Genomic DNA, 16,773 nt, shown 5'->3' with positions numbered 1-16,773 from the left:
ATGCTGAACCAGCTAAAAAGCAAAGAAAAACACCCAAACACTAATCCCTCCTACCTACATAATGTCCATATCCCTCTATCCTCCTTATAACCATGTGCCTATCCAAACATCTCATAAAAGCCTCTATAGTATTTGTCTCCACCATAGAAGGCAGCGCGTTCCAGGCATCCACCACTATCTGAGTGAAAAACTTACCCCTCACCCCCCCTTTGAACCTACCCCCTCTCATCTTCAATGCATGCCCTCTGGTATATAGGCCTGTGTTTGACCCATATCTCTCTAAACCAGGGGTTCCCAACCTTTTTTTTCAATTCCATGGACCAATGCCATTAAGGGGTCCGTGCACCCCAGGTTGGGAACCCCTGTCCATGTACCTGTCTAAGTAACTTTTCAATGTTGTCCATGTACCTGCCCCAACCATTTCCTCTGGAAAGAACAAGGCAGCCACATTGCCCCGACACTTTCTCCGTCCTCATCACTAGTACTACGCCTTGCCTCTAAGTTACCTTTCGCATTAGAGATAAATCTTCAGAACACCAGTTATTGCTTTGCCTACTGCGAGTTTACTTCAGACCATCCTCTGGGAGAAACTGTTGCCCCTCTTATTAAACTCCCCCCCCCCGCCGTCAACTTAAACTTGTGCCACCTAGCTCTCGATTCCACACCCCGGTAAACAGATCGCATGCATTCTCCCTATCAGTACCCCGTTTTCCCCATCTGTACCCTGATGTTTGTCTGTTATTGTAGCTTCCCATTCTCCCACCTTAGAAACAGAACCTAAACTTGAAGAGGAACTCAGCAAAGGCCTGGCTAGTAACGAGCATTACACTGTTACGGACTCAACGATTTTGTATTTACTGTAATGTTGCTCTTGTCTTATTACTTTCTTGATTAGCAAGGGGGTCAAAGGTTACAAGGAGAAGGCAGGAGAATGGAGTTCAGAAATCAGCCATGATGAAATGGAGGAGCAGACCTGATGGGCTGAATGGCCTAATTCAGCTCCTGTGTTTGATGGTTTCTCAGATTACCAATGCTGGTAACGATTCCTCTGTTCCTATCCACGACCCTCCCACTTATCCCATTGCCACCCTCCCTCGCTTTACACAAATCTTTCAAAGTCACTTAATCTCACCTAACCTCCCCCTCCATTTGGCTTTTCACACTCTGCTCACCTTCGTTAACCTGGCCCGTGCTCTTTAATCATCACACATTTCCCAATTCCAACGCAAAGCCCTCAACCCAAAACACAAACTCCTCTTTCCCTCTTCCCACAGGATCTCCGCCGTTTTCTGTTTAAAGAGTTTAGTTGTCTGTTAATTCAAATATATTGATTTTTTTTTTGTTTTAAATTCCAGCTTAGTGTAAGATTAGTTCTAACCTCTGGCTAGTTGGGTGCGGAGGGGTTTCAGGATCAGTGATCCTCCAGCGGTCCGCACAAACTGCCAGAAGTGAAGGGTTAGTGATTGCCCACTGTGGGGGCAGTAGGGTGGTTAAGGAGGTGGTGGAAGATTGTACAAGGTAATACCCCCTGTTTGTAGGTATTGCTGGACAGGGAGCCCAGAGTGGGAGAGTGACAGCACTGGACGGATTCCAACTTAATTCAGCAACAGGACATCTGGAGAAGAGTGTTCTCGGAAGCAGAGATGACCTCCAGACCTTCTCCCGAATCCGGGCTGTTCTAATCTCTGCTCCGTCACCGTGGGACGTAAATCAGAAATAACAGTCCCACATCGTCCTGACTCTCAGGGTGAGTCAGATGCCCTTCGCGCTCTCCCGTCGCTGATCTAATGCCGTGTCATCCACCTTGGGCGGTGGCCCGGCCTGCAGCGGATTAACAGAACAAGCAAGCAATGAAGAGCCTGATGCTGGCGATTCAATTAGTCCCTTGCAGATTCAGTGAGGTGTGTTAGCCTTAATAATGGTCTTGCCCACCCTCGGCGCAGCCCGGCTATTTGCGGCCTTGCTTTCTAGGCTGCTTGCTCTCCAACCAGTTTCTCCTGGCCAGGACAACAGCCTACACCACAAATGGATTGAGGGTTATTGAATATTCTGCCTGTTGCGCTCCAGTTCAGACTGACCGGAGAGCTGTTCCATTCTCCCAGGCTGAGATCCCGCCCCCTCTCACGTGCTGCTCTTGGATTGGTGGGGCTTGTTTGTCTCCCTGAACAACGGCCTCCTGTCCTGAATTTGGATTGGCCGATTCTTGGCGGCGCCCTGAGTTTGGATTGGCTGTCGCTTTGTGCTGCGCTAAAATGAGGACATTTTCCGGCGTTTTCCAATCAGACTCGCCATTGTCAGACTGCCTTCTGTTCGTCACCCTCTGGCTTTCCGTCACCTCATCCCACTTCTGCAGCTCAGCTAAAGTTTTAGCTGGAAGGAAAATGAGGTACATCATGTTAGACTGAATTGGAACATGAGCACAAATGAACTATTTGCCCCTACGTCACATCTCGTTTGATTCTTCCCTTCCACTCACAGCCTCCAAAACCCACTCACTACCTTTTTACCCCCACTTATCCCGTCGTTATCTTCTGCTGCTTTCTACCTTGTACTTAGTGACCTGCCGGAATCAACCTCATAATCCCGGGAACGAAAGGGTTAATTACGAGGAGCGTTTGATGGCGCTGGACCTCTACTCGTTGGTTTAGAAGAATGGGGAGGGGGGGATTTTGTTGAAGCCTATTAGATATTGAAAGGCCTAGACAGAGTGGATGTGGAGAAGGTGTTTCCTACAATGGAGAGTCTAGGACCAGAAGGCACAACCTCAGAGTGGAAGGATGTCCCTTTAGAACAGAGATCGGGGGCGAAATTTCTTTAGCCGGACGGAATTCATTACCGTAGACAGTTGTGGAGGCCAAATCACTGGGTATATTTAAAGCAGAGGCCGACAAGTTCTTGATTAGTCAAAGTTACGGGGAGAAGGCAAGAGAATGGGGTTGCGAGGGAAAATAAATCAAGTCATGTTCAGATTCGATGGGCCGAATGACCTCGTTCTGCTCCTGTGTCTATGGTCTTGTGTTTTTGTTGGAAAGGATTTTAATCAGTGACTGGCCTCATCAACTCAGTAAGGTCAGGCCGCCCCTGCGCGCAGGATCGCAAAGGCTTTGTGTAACCAGACTCAACACGTTCTCATATTCCAAGTCCTTGGATCTTTCGGAGAACGAGGATGCTAACACGCTTTCAGCCACACTACCTGGGCACCTTGTCCACCCTGGGCCACTGCTCGCTCAGTCACAGCGAGGTGTTGGAGAGAAGGGTCCCCCCCCCCCAGAAACAGGCCAGTGGAAACCCAGTTAGTGGATGCTGGTTACAAAACCGTCAGTTAGCTAAAACCAGTTAACCGAAATTGACTGGCTGAAACCAGTTAACAGAAGCTGGTTAGCTGGAACCAGTTTAGCAGAAGCCAATCAGGGGGGAACTAGTTGTCGGAAGCTAGTTAGTGGTCACCAGTTAACAGAAGCCGGTTAGTGGTAACCAGTTAGCAGAAGCTGGTTAGTAGTAACCAGTTAGTAGAAGCTGGTTAGTGGTCACCAGTTAACAGAAGCCGGTTAGTGGTAACCGTTTACCAGAAGCTGGTGAGTTTGTCTGTTAGTTCTACGCATTTTACCTGCCATAACTTTTCTGCGCTGGCAGGCTTCAGTGGCGAGAGCGAAGGACAGGCTAACAATCCGATATCTCTCTCCTTCTCCCAGGTGTGTGGCTCGGTCACTGGGGGGCCAGCTCCCTGCTACCCCAGGACTAAAATTACAAAGAGATAGTCATGGACTTGAGGTGAGCTCCTCTCTGAAAAGGGCTGCCCTTGGGTATGGAGCTGGGATGAGGGGGAAACCTTAGACGAGGGGTTGCCCTGGTATTGACTCCACCTCACAGCGAACAGAATCCAATATAAAACCCAGTACAGGAAACATCTTAAACGTCACTAACAATCAGCACATGACCCCACCCCAAACGCCAGGCACATTAACCTACCCTGGCCATCAGTGACAATGGGTACAGGGGCCACTCCAAGCATAGAAACAACTAATACTCCGTGGCAGACATTCTCCGAGAGGACAGGGTAAGGGAGTTAGCATCGGAAACATGAAGCGCAGAGCAGCAGCAGGGAGTCTCGGCCGGAAACGTTGACTGGTTATTCTCCTCCATGGATGCTGCCTGGCCCTTTGAATTCCTCCAGCATGTTGTGTGGGTTGATCAGGGAGCCTCCATTGATTCTATCAGCGTTGAAGATCAAAGCCTAAAGGTCGATTGTTGTCCGGAGTTCGACTGGAGTCCGGAAGTCAATCAAAGCCCTGAGGTCAACTGGAGCCCAGCGGTCGATTGAAGTCTAGAAGTCGAGGTCCAATGGCTGGAGCTCCCCGAGTCTGCAAATCTCTGCAAGGCTGCTGGGGAAATGGAAGGCGCAATGCCCGCAAACCCACGTCCGCTGGGGGCTGGAGGCCGAAAGCGGCCCTTCCTGGGGTTATTGGACTGTGTTTGCGCGTGGGTAGGCGGGAGGGAGGAACAGGACCTGCTTTGCTGTTGTTGCTTTGTCACTGGGTGTGCTCTGCGTAGTTCTGCCGAGCACGGTGGGCAGGTTACGTTGGCCCCGGAACGTGTGGCGACACTTGTGGCCTGCCCCCAGCGCATCCTCTTAATGCAAAGAGTGCCATTCACAGAATGTTTTTGATACACATGATAATCAAATCTGAATCTGAAATCTTAATTCTGTGGAGGTGTGTATAGTGTGTAGACACTGTTGAGTGTTTGAAAATGAACTTTCTGTGTTTCTAGAGCTCCACTAAAAGCCAGACTGAGATATTAATTAATTCATTAGATTAGGGGGAAGAGTAATTTATTTACTAGAGAAGAAGGTCAAACTGAAATGGAACACAAACAAGGCCAAATTGGACTTTTGCCTGAAATCAATAACTTTGGAAAAATATTAGAGATGTTCCTTTGAAGCAGGTGATAAGGCAGAAATGCACTAAAGGTGGCTCCGCTCACTCACTCGGCTGTTTCGTGGACCAGGGCGTCATTCCATCTTGTTGCCTGTGGCAGCCACTCAGGCAGAGGCAGTGTGGGAGAGAGCAGGGACGCAGAGGGCATGCTGGAATCTTTTCTGGCTAACCCCTGCCCCCCACGTGTTCCCCCCCACCGTGTTCTCTAGTGTTCACTCCCTGGATTGTCTTTATCTGCGGCTGTGGGAGATGGGGAACTGCTGTGTGCTTTTTCTTACAGAAACATGGCTCCACTGCACCATCCCGTACACCATCAATGTCCAGGCCATGCCACCCAGGTGCTTGTGCTAATGTTACTCTGTGACTGGACATGCTGTTGTAAGTATACGTAGAGTGTGTGACTGTATGTGAGGTGTGTGACTGTATGTGATGTGTGTGACTGTACGTACCATGTGTGATTGTGATATGTGTGACCGTATGTGACGTGTGTTGTCTGTATATACCATGTGTGACTGTATGTGATGTGTGTGTCTGTAGGTTGAACAAGTTGGGTCTTTATTCTTTGGAGCATAGAAGGTTGAGGGGGGACTTGATAGAGGTATTTAAAATTATGAGGGGGATAGATAGAGTTGACGTGGATAGGCTTTTTCCATTGAGAGTAGGGGAGATTCAAACAAGAGAACATGAGTTGAGAGTTAAAGGGCAAAAGTTTAGGGGTAACATATGGGGGAACTTGTTTACTCAGAGAGTGGTAGCTGTATGGAACGAGCTTCCAGCAGAAGTGGTTGAGGCAGGTTCGATGTTGTCATTTAAAGTTAAATTGGATAGATATATGGACAGGAAAGGAATGGTGGGTTATGGGATGAGTGCAGGTCGGTGGGACTAGGTGAGAGTAAGCATTCGGCGTGGACTAGAAGGGCCGAGATGGCTTGTTTCTGTGCTGTAATTGTTATACAGTTATATGTGATGTGTGTGACTGTATGTACCGTGTGTGACTGTATGTGATGTGAGTGACTGTATGTGATGTGAGTGACTGTATGTGATGTGAGTGACTGTATGTACCGTGTGTGACTGTATGTGATGTGAGTGACTGTATGTACCGTGTGTGACTGTATGTGATGTGAGTGACTGTATGTACTGTGTGTGACTGTATGTGATGTGTGTGACTGTATGTGATGTGAGTGATTCTATGTACTGTGTTTTTCACTTTGAGCCCAGAGGAATGCTGTTTCATTTAGCTGTATACGTGTGTATGTCTGAATCTTAATTAAACTTGAACTTGACCCATAAGTGCCAGCATCTCTCCTCATCCCACCATACTTTCAAACACAATATGTTGCTGACACCTTTAGCACATGGGCACACAGTTAAACAGACTGCATGGTTACTGGGGGCATGAACCGACCCTGGCTTTTGTCTGATACAGGGGCCATGCATCAACCCGGCCTTGGCACTGCCCACGGATCTCAGGAAGTCCCAGGGATTGTCCTCCTTGCAGCAGACAGTGTCAAGGGCAGTGGGAGCGCATTCAGTGATACTTTTCAGAGAAGCACTGGAATGCGTACCTGAAATATGGGGCTTTGGGAAAAGAATAAAGAATGGGGTTCATTACTGCGTTATTTCAAAGGGCCAGTACAGGCAGGATGGGCTGAACGACCTCCTTCACACTCCACGTTGCTGTGCTCCTCACCTGGTCTTTGTGATCACAGTCTTGACCGTCTCCTGTGTCTGTTGCTTCCCTTGCCGTTGCTCTGGGCTCTGTGGCGGGTCAGGGTCCGCATGAATGTACCGTGAAGCTGTGGCGACCTTGCACTGAAAATAAAGTTGTATCTGTTGGTAAGGGGCCGTCCACACTTACTTACTCCTTTGGAGTTTTACCCCCATTCCTATCCTTCCCCCGCACTCCTCTACTTCCACATTCACTCTCTTCCACGCATTCCTTCCCGTTCTGTCCCACCGGCCGCTTACACCCTGGGGAACACGAGGATGGGAAGCCGACTGCAGATCCCGAGGGGAGGGAGACAAAGTTAGGGGGCTGGAAAGTTTGTTCGGAAGCTGGGAAACAGAATGAAACAAATAACCAAGGGATCTGGCAGCCGATTAGGAGTTTCATTGGGCATTTGAGGAGACTCAAGACTCTAGTAAGTTTCTATAGACGTAATGTGGAGACGTAGTGTGGACACATGGCCAAGTGGTTGAGGCTTTGGACTAGTGACCTGAAGGTTCTGAGTTCGAGCCCCAGCCGAGGGAACGTGTTGTGTCCTTGAGCAAGGCACTTAATCACACATTGCTCTGCGACGACACTGGTGCCAAGCTGTATGGGTCCTAATGCCCTTCCCTTGGAGAATATTGGTGTCGTGGAGAGGGGCGACTTGCAGCATGGGCAACTGCTGGTCTTCCATACAACCTTGCCCAGGCCTGCGCCCTGGAGAGTGAAGACTTTCCAGGCGCAGATCCATGGTCTTGCAAGACTAACGGGTGCCTTTACTTTAATGTGGAGGGCATTCTAACTGGTTGCACCACCGTCTGGTATGGAGGCTCCACTCCATAGGATCGGAAAAAGCCGCATAGGGTTGTAAGTACTAGCTGCCCCAGCACTGAGGACAGTTTCAAAAGGTGATGTCTCAAAAAGGCGGCATCCATCATTAAGAACCCCTACCAGAGAGGAGATACAGGACCCTGAAGGCACACACTCAGCGTTTCAGGAACAGCTTCCCCTCTGCCATCCGATTTCTGAATGGACATCAAACCCATAAGCACCAGCTCACTCCTTTTGCTCTCTTTCTGTTCTTTTTTATTACTAATTCACATTTTTACAGTACAATAGTCTAAGACTTTTGCACAGTACTGTAGTAATTTTTTGTATTGCACTGTACTGCTGTCGCAAAAACAAAACTTGATAGCATATATGAGTGATGACAAACCTGATTCTGATGTGGGTCTCTATTGTGGACTGAGAGCGGGAAGGGGGCAGGGAGAGGGAAATCATGGTTGGGAAAAGGGGAACGGAGAGGGGAGGGAGCAGGAAGCACTGGAGAGACATTCTGTAATGATTAGTAAACTAACTGTTTGGAATTAAGTGACCTTGCCTGTTGTCTCAGTGTGCACCCACACCACATCCTCTCCCCTGGTGCTCCTCTACCACCTGTCCCACATCCCTCCCAGGAAGCCCCACCCTCACCATAACCAACATCCTCTGCTCCCACCAGATTTAGAAACTCGTTCTCCGCTCCACGCTGACAAGTACAATACCGTGCAAGGGGCTTGGCACCCCAGCTATATAGATGTACCTAAAACTTCTGCACAGTCCTGTATATATTTCTTGTTGGAATTGATAGTAACATTTTTACATATGGCAAAACAACAAATTTCACAAGACATACCAGTGATAATAAACCTTATTCTGATTCAATGCCTGAGGGTGTACGTTGGTGCAAGGGGACAGGCAGATAAGTGGGAATGAGACATCTTTATTAGAATACAAAGCAACACACACACAAAATGCTAGAGGAATTCAGCAGGCCCGGCAGCATCAACATTAAAGAGTAAACAGTCGACGTTTTGGGCCGAGACCCTTCTTCAGGACTCACTGTTGAGTTCCTCCAGCATTTTGTGCGTGTTTCTTTGGACCTGCAGCATGTATGGAGTTTCTCGTTACTGGAATATGCCTTCCAGGTGGGTCGGAATGGCAGGCCAGTATTTGGTTACCAGATTTCCAGGAGATAAATGGGAGTTACGATTAGATGCCCAAGACTGGCTTTATTTGCCACATGTGCGTTGCAAACATAGTGAAATGCATTGTTTGCATCAAATCAAATCAGCGAGGATTGCACTGGGCAGCCCACAAGTGTTACCAAGTTTCTGGTGCCCGTGATCCACTGACCCTAATCCACACGTCTCTGGACTGTGGGAGGAAATCGGAGCTCCCGGAAGAAACCCCACGCGGTCACAGGGAGAACGTGCAAACTCCCCACAGACAGCGGTGCGAGTCAAGCACCAACCTTCGCAGCCGGCACTGTACAGTGACTACCCCGCCCCCAATGCCGAGCAGTCAGCAGCGAACAATCCCAGCGGTCAGGAGGGTTGATGTTTTGGGCAGACTACTGAACAAGGACACTGGAGTTGGAGTGGGGAATAAGCCAGCAATCAGTCCAGAGACGTGCCAGTTAGTAGGTTAGCCGCTCACTGTAAATTGTCCCGTGATTAGGCTAGGGTTGAACGGATGGGTTGATGGGCAGTGTGGCTGGTTGGTCTGAGAGGGCCTGGTCCATGTCCACACTGTATCTCTAAATAAACAAATGATAAATAGATAGATAGATGGACAAATAGACAGACAGACAGACAGACAGATAGATAGACAGACAGACAGATAGACAGATGGACAGATAGATAGACAGATGAATAGATAGACAGACAGACACATAGATAGATAGACAGACAGACAGACACATAGATAGACAGATAGACAGACAGACAGACCGACAGATAGACAGATAGACAGACCGACAAATAAACAGATAGACGGACAGACAGATAGATAGACAGACAGATGAAAGAACCAGTGTCTATTATATATTGCTGAGAAGCACAATGTCATGGAGAAGGAACAGTATGGGATTTTAATTGTCCTTACATTTATTGTGCAGAAGCAGAGTAACAAGTTGGTTTAGAAGACAAAGAAGTCTTGACATTTAAGAAGACACAATTTAATTAAATGTAGCAATCAGACCAAAATGGTGGTGTGAGTATTGAGACAAGAAAAGCAGGAGTGGTTCTAAATGTACACCTTGTGTTGTGTGTGTCTTTAGGCAACAATATTGTCGTTCGGGCTGATACAGAGGTGAAAGGAAATGTTAGATTGAGAGGAAGAATTTATGGGTTTATCATTTTCAAAATTAGATAAATTACTGGCCACAAATGCAACATAACTTGGCTGTTATTTAAAAATTAAAGCAATGCAGGCTGTATTATTTCCGAACGCCCTTGCCAGCAGGTGTGATCCAAAGCAACACTCACAAAATGCTGGAGGAACTCAGCAGATCAGGCAGTGTCTGTGGAGGGGATCACACAGCTGGGGTTCCGGGCCAAGACCCTTCATTCACAGGTTATTACCCGCCTCCCCCACAGACGCTACCTGCTGACTTCCTCCAGCACCAGCAGAATCTGGTGTGAGATCTTACCTCCCTCCGAATCATGCGGCTGTTTTCTCTTTCCTGGCTGTCCACCCTCGCGGGAGGGGCCGATATCTTCGTCACCAGCTTGCTCGACGTGACCACGTTCGGCGTTCCTGCCGTCTCCGTTGCCGCTGCCTGCGCAATGGCTATCGGAGACTGCCTCGGGCTGGATCGTGGCGTCAGCGCGCTGGTAGCGAGCTGGGCCCCCGACACGTGGCTGGTCTGCGGTCTTTTGGTCAGAGGGGTCCTGGACTGGAGTCCCGGGGCCCCTGCCTTCTGCTCTGTCAGTGGTGCCCTCTGCAAAGTGAACAGACGCCCTCTGAATGTGAAGCCAGTGTTGCTACCCATCAGGTTGAATGTTGCCTAGAGGGTCTCCTCAAAGCAAAGGCACATCGTGTCTCACCTTCCATTTCACAGCTCCAGTGTAAAGTCCCTGGCACTCATCACTGCAGCTCCCAACCGGACGTTAGCTCGTGGCAGAATCCCAATGCAGATTCCATTGGGTATGAGAGCCCAAGACAAGACCTTGCTCCTCCTTTGCGGGAGGGACCTTAACCCAAGCAGGTTTCTTTTCCTCACACATTCCCATACAATGTTGAAAGGGGAGCATTCGGCCCATCAAATATATGTGGTTCCAAGAGTAATCCCGTCCTCCCACTTAGCTCCACAGTAACCGATTCTCTCAGTCATGCTCATTTACACATCCGCCCTCCCGCTCTCTTACCGGCCACCGAAACGGAGGGAAATTTACAGTGGCCGCAGTGAGGTGTTGACTGAAGTTGGAGTTGTGGGGGGGGGGGGGAGACACACAGTCAGGGGCAGATCATGTAAAGTCCACACAGCCACGACCAGAGGTGAGGATCGTCAGTGGCTCTATCAGCTGCCTCTATCTCAGTGAGGGGGGGGGTGTGTAACACAGAGATAACCATCTCAGTGAGGTGGGGTGTGTAACGTAGAGATTACCATCTCAGTGAGGGGGTGTGTGTAACACAGAGATTACTATCTCAGTGAGGGGGGGGGTCTGTGTAACACAGAGATAACCATCTCAGTGAGGTGGGGTGTGTAACGTAGAGATTACCATCTCAGTGAGGGTGTGTGTGTAACACAGAGATTACTATCTCAGTGAGGGGGGGGGTCTGTGTAACACAGAGATAACCATCTCAGTGAGGTGGGGTGTGTAACGTAGAGATTACCATCTCAGTGAGGGGGTGTGTGTAACACAGAGATTACTATCTCAGTGAGGGGGGGGTCTGTGTAACACAGAGATTACCATCTCAGTGAGGGGGTTGTGTGACGTAGAGATTACCATCTCAGTGAGGGTGTGTGTGTAACACAGAGATTACCATCTCAGTGAGGGGGAGTGTGTAACACAGAGATTACCATCTCAGTGAGGGGGTTGTGTGTAACACAGAGATTACCATCTCAGTGAGGGGGCTGTGTAACACAGAGATGACCATCTCAGTGAGGGGGGGGGGGTGTGTAACACAGAGATTACTATCTCAGTGAGGGGTGTGTGTGTAACACAGAGATTACCATCACAGTGACGGGGGTGTGTAACACAGAGATCACTATCTCAGTGAGGGGGTTGTGTGTAACACAGAGATTACCATCTCAGTAAGGGGGGGGTGTAACACAGAGATGACTATCTCACTGAGGGGGTGTGTGACACAGAGATCACTATCTCAGTGAGGGGGGTGTAACACAGATGACTATCTCACTGAGGGGGGTGTAACACAGAGATCACTATCTCAGTGAGGGGAGGGTGTAACACAGAGATGACTATCTCAGTGAGGGGGTGTGTAACACAGATTACCATCTCAGTGCGGGGGTGTGTGTAACACAGAGATTACCATCTCAGTGAGGGGGAGTGTGTAACACGGAGATTACCATCTCATTGGCGGGGGGGCTGTGTAACACAGAGATGACCATCTCAGTGAGGGGTGTGTGTGTAACACAGAGATTACCATCACAGTGACGGGGGTGTGTAACACAGAGATCACTATCTCAGTGAGGGGGTTGTGTGTAACACAGAGATTACCATCTCAGTGAGGGGGGGGTGTAACACAGAGATGACTATCTCAGTGAGGGGGTGTGTGTAACACAGAGATTACCATCTCAGTGAGGGGGTGTGTGTAACACAGATCACTATCTCAGTGAGGGGGTGTGTAATACAGAGATTACCATCTCAGTGAGGGGAGTGTGTGACACAGAGATCACTATCTCAGTGAGGGGGTTGTGTTTAATGGGGCACAGACAGTGCCAGTGGAGAGTGTCCACGGTCACCCTACAGAGACGGCGGAAAGCGAGGCTTCACCCACCACAACTGGCGACACGACCACGCCCCTCTGGGCCATTCGGCCCGTCTTGGCCCGGTCCTGACCCCGTGCTTGGAGGTGCCTCTTCATCCTCTCCTTCTGCTCCTCTGCACTCATCTTTCCTCTCCGGCCTGTGCCCCCGGCTGTCGACGCAAGATCCCCCTGGCGGCGTAAAGGTAAATCGTTACGGAGGACAACTCACATCTCTTCAAACCTCATGGCGATACCGGGGGGGTGGAATCTGGTAATTCGCCATCTGCTTTTTAAAGTAAATATTATTCCGGTGGGGTGGCTGGGAATAAGGATAAAAGGAGAGAACACACACAAACTGCTGGAGGTCTCAGCACGTCAGTCAGCATCTGTGGAGGAGAATATTCAGGCTGAGGTCCCTCATCACGACTGGAAAGGAAAGGGGGGGCGGCGGTAGCGATGGAGGGAGGGGGAGGAGAACAAGCTGGCGGGTGATACACGAGGAATTCTGCAGATGCTGGAAATTCAAGCAACACACATCAAAGTTGCTGGTGAACGCAGCAGGCCAGGCAGCATCTCTAGGGAGAGGTACAGTCAACGTTTCTGTCCTGACGAAGGGTCTCGGCCCGAAACGTCGACTGTACCTCTCCCTAGAGATGCTGCCTGGCCTGCTGCGTTCACCAGCAACTTTGATGTGTGTTGGCGGGTGATACGTAGGTGAGACCGGCTGAGGGGAAGCTGGGTGGGTGGGGGGAGGGCGGACAAAGTAAAAAGCTGGGAGGCGATAGGTGGAAGACGTACTGTAAAGGGCCGGAGAAGAAGGAATCTGATAGGAGAGGAGAGTGGACCATGGGAGAGAGGGAAGGAGAGGATGGGCAAGTGAGGAGACAGGGTGAGAGGACACCCAGAATGGGGAATGGAAAAACAGGGAAGGGGAGGGCGAAGAGAAATTACCGGAAGTTGGAGAAACCGATGTTTATGCCATCGGGTTGGGGGCTATCAGAACAACTCTCAGGTTGGAGGGCTGCTGAAAGCTTCCGGGAGTTTGTTGGAATGTGTTCACAGTGGCAAGAGAGTCCACAGGTAGAAGACAGTCAGCATCAGGTAAAGAGAAATCCGTTTACACAGCAAGGTGCTGCTTGAGAGGGTGATACTGGTTCATTGCTGCCACAGGTATTGAGGTACAGCGAAGGGCAAAGTGCTTTGTGTGGCATCTATATGCCGTACATAATTACACTTTGATAGTGAAACGGAGACAGAATGAGGAATACGCTGGAGTATTTACAGAGAAAGTGCAGAGCAGGCGTGGAGATGAAGTGTGAGAGCCACGGCAAGATAGATCAAGAATTCCCGATGTCATTTTTTCGAGTACGAGCGGTCCCGTCAGCGGGAAGACGCTGTCCTTGAGCCCTGGTGGTTTGTACGGGGAAGGATTGAATATTTTCTGTCCGATGGGAGGAGGGGACAGAGGCGAAGGATCACAGTGGGAATGGTGACTATGTTGACTGCTTTCCCAAGGCAGCAGGAAGTGTAGACGGAGTCAGTGGAGGAGAGGCTGGTTTGTGACGTGAACTGGGTTGCGTTCGTAACTCTGCAATCTCTTGCCGTCCTCGGGACGCTAAGCAATGGCAACACTACGCCGTTGTGCACCTGGGGAGGATGCTTTCAATGGTGCATCTGTAAAAGTTGCTGAGAGTCTCCGGGGGACGTGCTGGGAGTCCTAAGGTTTACGGGGAGGGAGGGTCCTTGGGCAGCGGCAGCAAATTCCGGAGTATCCTCCGAAAGGGGAAACGGGCACAGGAGAGGGTGGGCAGGGTCAGAGGAAGTGCGGAGAGGGTTACCTTCACCTTCCCGTTGGTCACGGGCTCGCTCTGGACATCTTTCGGCTGGTGCTTGTGCTCGCGCAGGGTCACCAGTGACGCAGCCTCAGGCCCGACGTGTACAGAAGTGAGATCCTCGTGGTAGGGCATGTGGGGAAGGGGTGGTCGGCAGGGCGCATCGTCCTCTCCCTACAGCGCTCCCAGCAAATGATAAAGGAAGAAATCAGCATTCTGCATTTTGTTTTCTCCACCTGCCCACCAATCCTTCCCACCATCTCCTTCCAACTCACCCATCCACCATCTCTTCATCACTCCCTGACTCTCCTTCCCCACCCTGACCATATCCACCAGCTCCGCCCAGAACCCACCACCACCCACCATCTTCTCACCACTCCCCATTCCTTAATCTACTCCCCAGCCCTCAATCCTACCCATGATCTCCCTCCCACTCCCTGAATCCACCCCCATCTTCCCAGCACTCCCTAATGCCCACAATCTTTCCCCCCAGACCTTGACCCCACCCACCATCATTTCAACCCCTGACCCACCCACCATCGCCTTCTCACTCCCTGACACTCCCACCATCTCTTCCCCATCTACCATCTCCATCCCCACTCCCAGCCCCACCCACATCTCTTCAGCATCTGACCCTCCCATCATCTCATTCCCACTGCCCACCCCCATCTACTCCCCACCCCTCGACCCTACCCATGATCTCCCTCCCACTCCCTGAATCCCATCTTCCCAGCACTCCCCACCACCCACTATCTTCTCCCGTGTCCCTGACCCCACCCACCATCATCTCAGCCCCTGACCCATCCACCATCTCCCCCAATCCCATGGTCCCACCTATCACCTCCTCTCCATGGCCACAAGCCCACCCAACATCCTCTACCCCATACCCCCACCCACACTTAGCAACCCTTTTCTCATCATTAGAACCATCCACCCACCTGCCCCTCTCGTCCTCCAACTCCCACATCGCCAACCATCTCCCGGTGACTTTACCCTTGCCACACCGCGTTCTCCCCTCCCTGTTTTCTCATCACACCCATCCATTACCTCTCCGTGTGCCCTGCTCCCACTCACCTCCCCCCAGTAGACCATTGTCAGTACACAAAGACTCTCCCCCAACCCCCCCCCCCCACCAGGTGAAGGCGAAGGTTGATAACACGGGTCCTTTGGCCCGGCCGTGGGACCTCACTCACCGGTGGGGAGGCACAGAGGGCCGGCAGCTGCCTCGAGCTCGGAGACGGCAGTGGTGCCAGACGCCGTGGTGAGTCTCGTTGCAGCTCCAGTTGATGATCCAGGACGGGGGAAGCTGAAAATGAGGCTGCTGGAGGACAGGGATTGACAAGACATCGTTTAAAACCCAACTTGAGAGAGGCTCCAGGATAAGGAAATGTAGCGGAACGGACCCGGCATAACCTAAACACAGGAGATTCTGCAGATGCCGGAAATCCGGAGTAGCACACACCTAATGCTGGAGGAACTCAGCAGGCCTGGCAGCATCTTACCCGTTGATGTCTCAGTCCAAGACTCTTGTTTGATGAGGGGTCTTGCCCGAAACGTTGACAGTTTATTCCCCTCCACTGACCTCCAGCATTTTGCGTGTGTTGCTCAGAAAGGGCAAAGGATTGGGATTGCAGACCGTGGACATTTACGATGTGGGCTGTCACAGGGTCTTGGCACCGCATTCAGTGAAACACAATCTAGGCAGGTAAATACGACCTGTGTCCCAACTAAAATCTGTGTCTACAGAACAGGCCTCCACTGTGGGGAGGGAGGGGAGGGAACGTCGACTCAGACCATGAGAGGCCTGCGTTACAAGCCTTACCCCAGTGAGGGTCAGTGTGTGTGTGGGACCTGTTCCCCCAGTGAGGGTCAGTGTGTGTGTGTGTGACCTGTTCACCCAGTGAGGGTCAGTGTGTGTGTGTGACCTGTTCCCCCAGTGAGGGTCAGTGTGTGTGTGTGTGACCTGTTCCCCCAGTGAGGGTCAGTGTGTGTGTGTGACCTGTTCCCCCAGTGAGGGTCAGTGTGTGTGGGACCTGTTCCCCCAGTGAGGGTCAGTGTGTGTGTGACCTGTTCCCCCAGTGAGGGTCAGTGTGTGTGTGGGACCTGTTCCCCCAGTGAGGGTCAGTGTGTGTGGGACCTGTCCCCCCAGTGAGGGTCAGTGTGTGTGTGTGTGAGACCTGTTCCCCCAGTGAGGGTCAGTGTGTGTGTGGGACCTTTCATGCCTTACAAGGCGCGGATTGGAAGTCTGTGTGGGGCACCACTCCTCACACAGACACTAGAGCAATGTGTGGTTAAGTGCCTTGCTCAAGGGCACAAACACACTGCCAACAGCTGAGGCTCGAACTAGCGACCTTCAGATCACTAGACGAACGCCTTAACCACTTGGCCACTGTGGGTCAATGTTTAAAATTCTGTACTCCACAATGCAGGTGCAAACTCGCAAACCTCAAGTAAGACCATCACTACCTGCAGTAGACAAGTTCAACAGATGAGAAATAATCTTAAGGGCAGGGATTTGAAGGTTTGTAGGACCAGTGAGTGT

The 16,773-nt window shown here is 50.7% G+C and overlaps 1 protein-coding gene across 5 annotated transcripts in view; it reads right to left on the bottom strand.

The window, feature by feature from the left end:
- Positions 1 to 228: 228 nt before the first annotated feature.
- Positions 229 to 16,773, bottom strand: part of LOC134354054 (pleckstrin homology domain-containing family A member 4-like) — a 66,298-nt gene continuing 49,753 nt past the window's right edge. For 2 of the 5 annotated variants that reach the window (XM_063062765.1, XM_063062768.1), the window contains 7 exons: positions 15,425 to 15,552; positions 14,238 to 14,405; positions 12,430 to 12,588; positions 10,118 to 10,408; positions 6,628 to 6,749; positions 3,608 to 3,738; positions 229 to 2,370 (listed from right to left, as the gene is read on the bottom strand). In XM_063062765.1, coding sequence (XP_062918835.1) covers positions 2,069 to 2,370; positions 3,608 to 3,738; positions 6,628 to 6,749; positions 10,118 to 10,408; positions 12,430 to 12,588; positions 14,238 to 14,405; positions 15,425 to 15,552 — 1,301 coding nt within the window. In that variant the 3' untranslated portion in view covers positions 229 to 2,068. The remainder of the gene's footprint in view (positions 2,371 to 3,607; positions 3,739 to 6,627; positions 6,750 to 10,117; positions 10,409 to 12,429; positions 12,589 to 14,237; positions 14,406 to 15,424; positions 15,553 to 16,773) is intronic. The other 3 variants (XM_063062767.1, XM_063062766.1, XM_063062770.1) reach the window with 3 other exon arrangements.

Source organism: Mobula hypostoma, chromosome 11 (genome assembly GCF_963921235.1).
Source record: "Mobula hypostoma chromosome 11, sMobHyp1.1, whole genome shotgun sequence".
Taxonomy (NCBI): Eukaryota; Metazoa; Chordata; class Chondrichthyes; order Myliobatiformes; family Myliobatidae; genus Mobula; species Mobula hypostoma.
This window is presented reverse-complemented; position numbering and strand designations above follow the sequence as displayed.